This window comes from Lathyrus oleraceus, chromosome 5, assembly GCF_024323335.1.
Source record: "Lathyrus oleraceus cultivar Zhongwan6 chromosome 5, CAAS_Psat_ZW6_1.0, whole genome shotgun sequence".
In the NCBI taxonomy this organism is placed as follows: domain Eukaryota; kingdom Viridiplantae; phylum Streptophyta; class Magnoliopsida; order Fabales; family Fabaceae; genus Lathyrus; species Lathyrus oleraceus.
Window position 1 is genome coordinate 608,432,574 of NC_066583.1, and position 9,522 is coordinate 608,442,095.

A 9,522-nucleotide genomic window follows, 5' to 3' on the forward strand; every position below is an offset into this window, starting at 1 on the left:
AAAACATTTGTATCCCTTTTTATTGGATGCATAGCCAAGAAAAACACATTTTTCGACTTTAGGATCCAACTTAGAACGAAAAACATTGGGGATGTAAACATAACATAGACAACCAAAAACTTTAAGGGGAAGATCCGTAATAATACGGGATGTAGGAAAAATTGTTTTATAACACTTGTACAGGACTTTCATATTGTAACACCCGAGATGGCATTCGATTGATGAGGTGACAAGCAGTTAATAAAGCATTTCCCCAAAGATACTTAGGCCAAGCATCACTTGTCGAGGACTCTCTTCGCGACGTACTTCTGAAAAGACTTCACCAATTGGAGGGATAGAATTTCTGCCTAGAATTCGGCCACGAACCTCATCAAAATCAACATTTAGACCTGCTAGGAACTTGAAAACACGACTAACATCCACCATCTTCTTGTAATGTTTGCTATCGGCAGGTGATATCCACTCATACTCATTGAAAAGGTCCAAATCTTGCCAAATACGTTTGAGACAATTGAAGTATTTGGTGATTGAATCTTCACTTTGCCGAATTTCTCCCAGTTTGGGAGTTAATTTGTAGATTTGGGATTGATTTTCCAAATCATAGTACATTTGGGAGACACCTTCCCAAAGTTCTTTTGCAGTATCATAACAGAGATAATTTGCACCTATCTCTTCATCCATGGAGTTGACTAACCATGTCATGACCATGGAGTTTTCAGCATCCCATGTATCATAATCTGCACCTGCCTTGTCTGGTTGTTTTTTGTCGCCACTGATGTAGCCAATCTTTCCTCTCCCCCTGAGATACATACGGACGGATTGCGACCACTGAAGATAATTAGCACCGTTCAGCCGAATTGTTGTGATCTAAACAGAGTGGTTTTCATGGTACGTCCGGACTAATTTAGGTGTTTTAGGTTCGGGTGAGGAATGTTTGGGTGAAAGTGAGGACTCGGTATCAGACATTGTGTGGGATGGAAAATAAAAAGGACAAACAGAACGGAAGCAAAAACAAAAAAACCCTAAAGAATTCTTTTTTTCTCTGATACCATATAGAAATATGTTTTTCTATTTTGTATATTCTATAACACGGTACATATGAGGTATTTATAGAATATGAATTACACTAGGAAATAGGGGTGACTATTCTCCCTATAAATGTTAATCCTAAATAAGGTAAGAATAGAATAATAAGTTAATTACTAATTAATTACAATTTAAATCCAGCCATAATGAGTTGTACGACAGAATCTATTTTGATTTTGTGCTAATATTCAACGGTTAGCAAGTTGATTTTATTCAAACATAGTAGCAATCCAAAAAAACAAATAGTTAGCAGCCAATCAATCGAGTGCAGGCTCAGTTGTGTTTGTACAGTGCCAAGATTTGTTTTCGCAAAAGCTTGTCTCTTTTAATGCTGACAAAAACATGCAAGGCCTTATAACTAAACAGATATAATGGAATATAAGCAAACATTAAGGGGCCTTAAAGGTAAAAACCTTGATGTAGCCTGATCATCAGCAAAATCTCTAAATTCTGTCCTATCGCCACTAAGCATAGACCGTGCACGTGCTCGAAATGATGGGTGTTCTGGACTGCAAAATCAGAAATATTTCAAACATAAGAAGACAGACCGTGAACTTTTCAATTTTTAAGTTAGTGCGTACAATTTAGCATTGTTTAAATACATTCCCACTATATGTTAAAAGACAACATGTACATAGACAAATAAGGAACACAATGGCCATGTTGTAGCTAGAAATATTGGGGAAAAGCTACACTTGAAAGAGAAAGTAAGGGTATCATCAACCTTTAAATTTTAGTGAGTCAATTTAATGATGCCCTTTGAATCAAATAAATGGTGGATACACCTTTATTTGCTAAGTTTAGAGACAAGCTGCTTTATAGAAGGCTTATCCAAATATGTGAAACACAAATGGACTGGCAATAAATTTAAAATTGTTATGTATGATTTGGAAATTGTTTAGATACCATTGCCACTGAGTTCACAAAATGATATATATACAAAAATCAGTTAGAAAGACAAAACTGACATGTCCTAGTTACAAGTTGTAGTGTCAGCAATATCTAGGCTCTATCAGCAGTATAAAGCTTCACTTACTCAGAGACCAAGAGAAAAAATGCAAATCAGAGTCGAGATATATCAATACTTCCATACAAGATAAGTTAAAGGCAGTATATAAAAAATCAAACTAAATTTTTAAGCTTCTAAGAACCATGATTGACAAAGTTTAGAAAAAGAAAACCAAGGTTAGGAATGATACAGATTATGTGTACTGAACCAAAACCTAACATACGCCTATTCATCATTCCAAAAAAAATAAAAGGAATTATGAATAACCTTGAACTAGCTGTCCTCTGTTCAGCAATAACCTTTCTCCGACTACGCCGACCAAATGCAGTTGCAATATTGGGTTCACTATGAGACAAACTGAGATAATTTACAGAATCATTTAACAAGAAATAGTTGGTACAGTACATTTTTGAAGATTCTAGTAAAACAAAGTTTCTTAAATATAAAAAAACTGACCCCAACAATAATGAAAATGTGAGTGAAGAGATGAAAACAATGGGAAAAGGAACACGAAACATATCAGGATAAGCAATGGAAAATAATACCTAAAACTGTTATTTGATCGTAACATCATATTTCTCAGGGAAAGGCCTGTTACATTTGAAGACGCTTCAAATCTTTTATGGAATTGAAGGTTTTCCTCCTTCTCAGCACTGTAAGAGGGGGGAAAAGTAAACCAATATCAATCAGTTGACAACTCTAGTAGCTGGAAGAACAGCTATAATGATAGAGGCCTAAAGGTTTTGTACCTATAATCTCACAATTCACTTCTTAACGAAAATACAGGAAGGATATATTTTATCTGATGTTCAGTGTAAGATCAACTTCATAATTGCATGGTAAATGCATTATTAGCAGTTGAAATCAAAAGTATATAGCAAAGGGATTTATGACACTTTAGGCATCTGAATTTCACTAAATCTGATTTTGCTCCACATATTCCCATTTGCAATTGTGTTATCCTCGGTTATTAAACTCATATTTGTTATGATTCAAGTCCCCCATCAGTTTGATTTAGATATTGTTATAATTCAAGTACCCCATCAGTTTGATTTAGATATTGTCATACCATTTTGCTTCACATATTCTCTTTGCTAATTGAATTTGATGGTTTATGTAAGCACAGTATCACATGCATCTACATTAATCTAACAAGAGAGCTTAATTGCAGCAATTGAAAACTAGAACAACATTCTACAATTGAAATTAGGGGGACCAAAATCAAACTGAGGGGAAACAAAACTATAGTAAGCCCAAACAACAATAGCAACCGCTTTCAAACCTGTTGAGAACTAACCTCTCTGAAACTCCAAATAAAGGACTGTTTGGTTCTAGCGGCGAATCACATGAATCGTTTTCTGCTGAATCACTCTCTCCTGCCGCGGATATATGACTCATAAAAACTGCCTTTGTTGATTTTGGCAACAATTGACCCGGAAATCGCATAAGGTCAACCAGCATTTCCGCCGAATTTAATACAACTATAACAGACATATGCTTGTATGAATCTACACATTCAACAGCCCTGTCATTTGGCAAGCCCTGGTAAAGAAAACAATGGTACACAACATATTCTTCAAAAGTTAAATAATAACGGTGAACAAAATTGAATAACGACGACAGCAACAACAACAACAAATCAAGTCCTTATCTTGCTAGGTAAAAAGAGAGAAGTAAACTGGTAAACAAGATTGAAAATTAACTAATAATTCTTTTGACTAGCAGGTAAGAGTATTATTACTCAGTATGGCACAGAAATTGAGTTCAACAGAAATCAGAGCTTACCACCATGAGTCTGCTTTCAAGACCTACAGTATCCGCTAATACTTTAAATAAGATAGCTCGAGGACGACATGAACCATGCTTTATTTGCCCCAGCATCTGGACACCTCGATTCTCAAAAATGTGAGAGGTTTCATCAAATGCGGCTTTTGCTGGACTTTCCACACTGGGCCGCTTATAAAAATCAGAAACCTATCCAAAAAATAGACGTAAAAATAAATGCAAAACATCTTTAGATATGCTTAGCAAGTAAACTAAATAATAGATGAAGGCAATTAAAAAAAGGTTATCATACGATTAATTTAATCTCTGTAATGCCCATCAACAGACTTGGCACTAATAATTATGTTGCAGCTGGCTAAAGTTCACATAATTGAATATAGTAAATACATACCAATCCAGCTATCTTCTTAATTATTGCAGCTGGATTTGAGTTTAATCCTTTAACTAATGCCACAATCAGTTGCTTCAACATGGATAGCTTTTTATCTTTCTCTAAATCCACGAGAATAATATCGGCTCTATAACCCTCTCCGCCCAAAGCATGAAGCTCGTCCAAGGTAGGAATACTATCAAAAAGTTCTTTGAGTCTTGTCTCCTGCACATTATCAGAAATTAATTAATGAGGATACAATGAGATGGAATAATCATTATAGTCACACATCAAGAGTCAGGACACCAGTCACCAGCAACAAACTTAAACAACAGATGCTATAATCTATGAATGAGTAGAGATGTTATGAACAGCATTGTAAAACTAAAAAGTAAAAACAGCTTGACAGCTGAATATCAAAAAGAACTTTTTAAACTAGATAAATTTGATAAGCATGCTAAAATATGCTCAGCTACCATCAAGAACTTTCATCTGATTGACAGTACCATTGCTATTGTGGTCCATATTCTCAAAAATTACTGAACAATACTTCCAAATAAAATATACTGAGACCAGAGCTGAATTCCAGAATATACTGAATTTTCTGTTTGTCAAAAATTATGGAATCCTTAACAAGCTAAGCCCAAGCTTTACTAATATTTAACAAGTCTAGCCCAAGGTTTTAGTTAAGCACGTTTAAACAAATTAGTCAATCTAAAGCCATTCAATTTCTTCTCAAGCCAATCTCAGCTTTAAGTATTCATTCGGCTCAACTTGTTTACACCAACTATATATATTCACAGAAATCAATGTTCTAATAACACTCATAGACAGACAGAAAAAAAACTTGGGTTCAGAACGAGGTCTTCTTAATTTGATTAAAAGAACTGTTGAGAGTTTCACATTGCCTAGAGATATGGCTTAAGTGGTGCTTATGAAGTTTGAGAAATCCTCACCTTTTAAGTTAGTTTTATGAGAACGAGTTAGGCCTGGAGCCCAAATTTAAGTTGTTATTAGAGCTCATCCTAAATTTGTTATTAGTCCAAGATCTCTTTTAATCCACCCATATTTGTCCACGCTTCTCATATGTGAATCCTAGGTGTGAGAGGGTGTGTTAAGATCCTTGTTATTACGTGCGCATTAATCCATACTTCAAATGTTCAGTTCTGAGCGTTGAAGTGTTTAAAGTCCCCCATTGGTTAGAGATATGACTTAGATAGTGGTTATAAGGTTTGAGCATTCCCCGCCTTACAAGCCGAGTTCGTTGGAATGAATTAGGCCTAAAGCCCAAATTCTAAGAAGAATTATTATATAACATCACTTTTGACTAGAACTCGGCCCCATCGATATGCATAAACAACTTTTGTCATTTTGACATTATAGCTAGTTTTGGAATAGTTACTGGTGAGGCTGCATAGGGTCTTTGAACCCTCTCGGATGCAGAAAAATATATAAGTTCTGTTAGAACTTTTTTTTGTTTTGGGAATATCTTAGAATATATTTAGATGACCTTTAGATTGTCTCGATATATATTGTGAAATAAATTGGTCATCTAATTGAGAAAGAAACCTAAGAAGATGTTTCTTAACTTCATATATATTTACCCAAATTGTTTCCTTATGTAATAAGGGTAAATATTCTTATTGGATTTAGAGGCTTTGAGCATTTTACTAGCAATACTAAACTAATACTTGGATCATTAGTTTAATATTTGACACCGTGTCGTAATGCACAGCACCATATCAATATAATTAGTGTTTGCATTGCATTAAGAAGGTAATATATAAATTAATCCTCACCGGAATGACTGAATAAAAACCATTTGGTATTGGTTCTGAAAGCATTCCAGTGCGCCAAAGAATTTGTGATGCTTTCAGAGGTGACAAAACATTTTTGTCAGAGTGTCTAGAAGATTCTTTATTAATTATCGTCTCGTCTTGAGATTCCAAAGCAACAGATCCAAATTTTTCAACAAAATCTGAAGGCCACCACGATACATTGACATTAGATGACCCTTGTTCTGACGGCCCTGCATCTTCTCGTGTCTCCTCCATGTTCTTATATATTTGGAATTAAAAACCATTTCGCCACACTTATTAGCCCATAAGAAACATATTCAAGCTAAAGGAAGTTCTTAAAATACAAATTATTGAAAAATATGTGATAGTTCAATATACTTCAGCAGCTCCAACTGTTTAAGGCTGAAGGCCGTGTAACCTGCATAATAATAAAATAATAAGGTATTATGGCATACTGTAATGAAAAAACAAAACCAGCAATGTCGAGGGATGAAAATATTCAAAATTATTTAATAATGTGAAATTGATGCATTCGCTGCCAAAAGCCGGCAAAGTCACCAAACCAAAATAAAATTTACGAATATGTTAAAATCTTCCTGGCTCCCCCATATGAGTCCAGGGAGGCCAATGAAACAGTCACTAGAGTTATCCCCAAAACAAGCACACGGGATAAATTTCAGAACTGATGTTATTATTACCATTTAAGCCCAGCCCAAAACATAAGGAAGCAATGACTATCTCAGTCCCAAACATTCGTAACAAGAGGAAATCTCTCTGTGCATTGTGCAAGTTGTCTTATTTCCGGCATTTCATCTATATTGGTATGTATGTCACCTACAGACATTGAATACCAAGCTTGTCAAGATCAAGATCTTGACTATTCGGAAGGGGTTAGCAAGATCGTATCACGTAAGATCGTAATTAGGATTGGAACACCCTACACAATTGTTTACCTAGGATCGGGAGGGGTAGCAAGATCGTAAAACATAAGATCACAATCAAATCATAAGATTCTACTAAAAAATTTATAAAAATAAAAAATAACACTAAAATAATATATATTACTTGGACAGATATTATTGGGAGAACCCTTAATTTAATACTTTGCCAGATATTATTGATAGTTTTTTTACCTCATTATTGGGAACTTAGACAACTTTATTATGACAGAGGTAATTTACACCATATTATTTATTTGTTGCTGGGCCCATTTAAAAGCCACGATAATTCTTTTGATTCCTTTATATTCCAACATCAGCAGAGTTTTTGAAATCTCCATCTCCCTTAGTGGCAGCATCCTTCTTTCTATATTTTCTTCACTCGTGATATCACCAAAATGCGTTTTTACTCGCGATCAAGATCGCTAGCAAGCTGTGGGACCGCAAAATAGTAAGATCTTAAGATTAAGATTGAGATTTTGATAACATTGAATACAAAACCTGTATAGATGTATCCAACCCTCAGTCTCAAAAGGAAATATAATTTGTATTTAATTAAAGCACACGACCGAGACCATCTCTAGATGATTTCCGCTCAACACTTTCCTATTAATAACAAACACACACAAAGGAGTCACCATGGCAAAGAACCCCACATCAATGATGCGGCTCTTGTGACAAGCATACACATATGAGGAAACTTATCTTTAATATTGGGGATGACTATAATGGGTAACTATGAAATGTTCAAGTGAAAAAAGCATTATTGAGAATGGTAATTAACCGGCGTTGACAACTGTGTATAGCGTGCTACCTGCATATTTCTCAATGCCATGTTTAATTTACAACTGTAAATCCAAATACCATTGAATCCACAGTAATAAGTTACAGTTCCTATATTGGTTTTAAAATAATGTTCTGATTTTACAGGTTCTTGATATAATCCTCAAAAGTGCCGTGGAAAACAGTGATTCAGTCATCACACATATGCTCAACAATGGTTTGCAGTACATATTGAAAACATTACAGGCAAATGAAGAAGGAATCCTCTAACTTAAGATCAAACACTGCCGCCAAAATAGGATAGATTATCAATACCAGTACCACAATAACTCTTTAAAAGTCGTTGTCGTACAGCTATTCATTGCACATCCAAAAGAGCACTCTTATCATAAAACAAAAGTTTCCAAAAGTACACCTCATAATGCTTTGTTTTGTATAACAAAGATAACCTCTTATTTGTCCTCTTTCAAGTAACTTCATTTCAACCAGTATTCCATTTCTATGTTAAATAACTAAATATAGAAATATTCTCTTGGAATCTATGCATTTAATTCCTCAAAAGTTAAAATTTTGTTTTTTCCAACATAATTTTCTATATTTAGACAACTTAACACTTACCCTACACACATGTTAGCATGACCCTGAAATCAATACAATTTCCATAAACAATCCCCCAGCTAAACAGTATCTTCTTTCCATTTCGCAAATAATCTCTCCTCTTTATAGTCTTCACAATAGCTTTAGACAAAACAACACAGAGAGCTCCGAATTTTTTTACTTCCATTTCCTTGTATTAGATTATATATGTATGTATCTCTATAATTGAATCAGTATTGCAGTAAATATCAAAAACAGAAACTATCTAATATAGAAGTTTTGCTCTCGTAAATCCCTGATTAACACGAATTATCAACATCACGCACAGACTCAACTCAACTGAATTCACTATAAATGACACCAAAAAAATAAAAGTTTATGAAACAATGAATGCGGACGGAGAGAACAATGGTTGAACTGAGAATATGACAAGTGAAATTGAAATTGCGAGTATTAATAGGAGCAAGAGAATCGAAAATAAAATGATCGGAAAAGATAAAAGGAGTGACGAATTCACCGTCGTCCAGCAGTAGATCGAAGCATTTGAGTCCGAATCTGAGCAGCGTTTGAATCTGAATTGATCTGTTGTAATAGAAAGCGTGGAATGATGAATACGCGGGCGAAGATGCCAGAATAGAGAGAGAAAGAGTGAGAGAGAGAGAGAGAGGAATTTGATTATTTGGGATTTTTGTTTGATGAAATAGGAAGGAGAAGAAGAAGAAAGAATGAAAGAAAGCGATGGGATATTTGAGAGGATGGATGGAATGGAAGTTGAGGAAATGAGAGTGAGTGGGTCACGTGCGGTACGAGAGGGATCTGGGGGCCTCTCCCCGACAGCCAGCTAAGCAAAAGGGTTGGCTCACCAACATCCACAACTTCTTACGCGTCAATACTCAATACTTCTTTTCCCTTCTCCCGGTAAAATTGTTTTTTTATTGGGAACTAGTATAAATTTGTTTACTTTATTTAATTTTATCTAATAAATATCATATTGTTAGGTTGGATCGGAGTGAATTTTTGTGATTTTCATTTTAAAAAATGTGATAGCTATAATAATTGTAATAAGTAACAAATGAAAAAAAAATTGGAACGGTTTCATAATAATAAATAATGATGTCATAATTGAAATACTAGTCAATGATTTTTTTTTTATAA

The 9,522-nt window shown here is 34.6% G+C and overlaps 1 protein-coding gene across 4 annotated transcripts in view; it reads right to left on the reverse strand.

The window, feature by feature from the left end:
* LOC127086992 (serine/threonine-protein kinase EDR1) overlaps positions 1 to 9,167 on the reverse strand; it is a 34,192-nt gene extending 25,025 nt beyond the window's left edge. Inside the window, exons 1-9 of one of the 4 annotated variants that reach the window (XM_051027820.1) lie at positions 8,885 to 9,156; positions 7,183 to 7,420; positions 6,050 to 6,467; positions 4,272 to 4,475; positions 3,881 to 4,069; positions 3,393 to 3,637; positions 2,641 to 2,748; positions 2,363 to 2,452; positions 1,500 to 1,595 (exon numbers count right to left, since the gene is read on the reverse strand). In XM_051027820.1, coding sequence (XP_050883777.1) covers positions 1,500 to 1,595; positions 2,363 to 2,452; positions 2,641 to 2,748; positions 3,393 to 3,637; positions 3,881 to 4,069; positions 4,272 to 4,475; positions 6,050 to 6,304 — 1,187 coding nt within the window. In that variant the 5' untranslated portion in view covers positions 6,305 to 6,467; positions 7,183 to 7,420; positions 8,885 to 9,156. Of the gene's footprint in view, positions 1 to 1,499; positions 1,596 to 2,362; positions 2,453 to 2,640; positions 2,749 to 3,392; positions 3,638 to 3,880; positions 4,070 to 4,271; positions 4,476 to 6,049; positions 6,468 to 7,182; positions 7,421 to 8,884 lie in introns of all 4 variants that reach the window. The other 3 variants (XM_051027819.1, XM_051027823.1, XM_051027822.1) reach the window with 3 other exon arrangements.
* Positions 9,168 to 9,522: the final 355 nt, after the last annotated feature.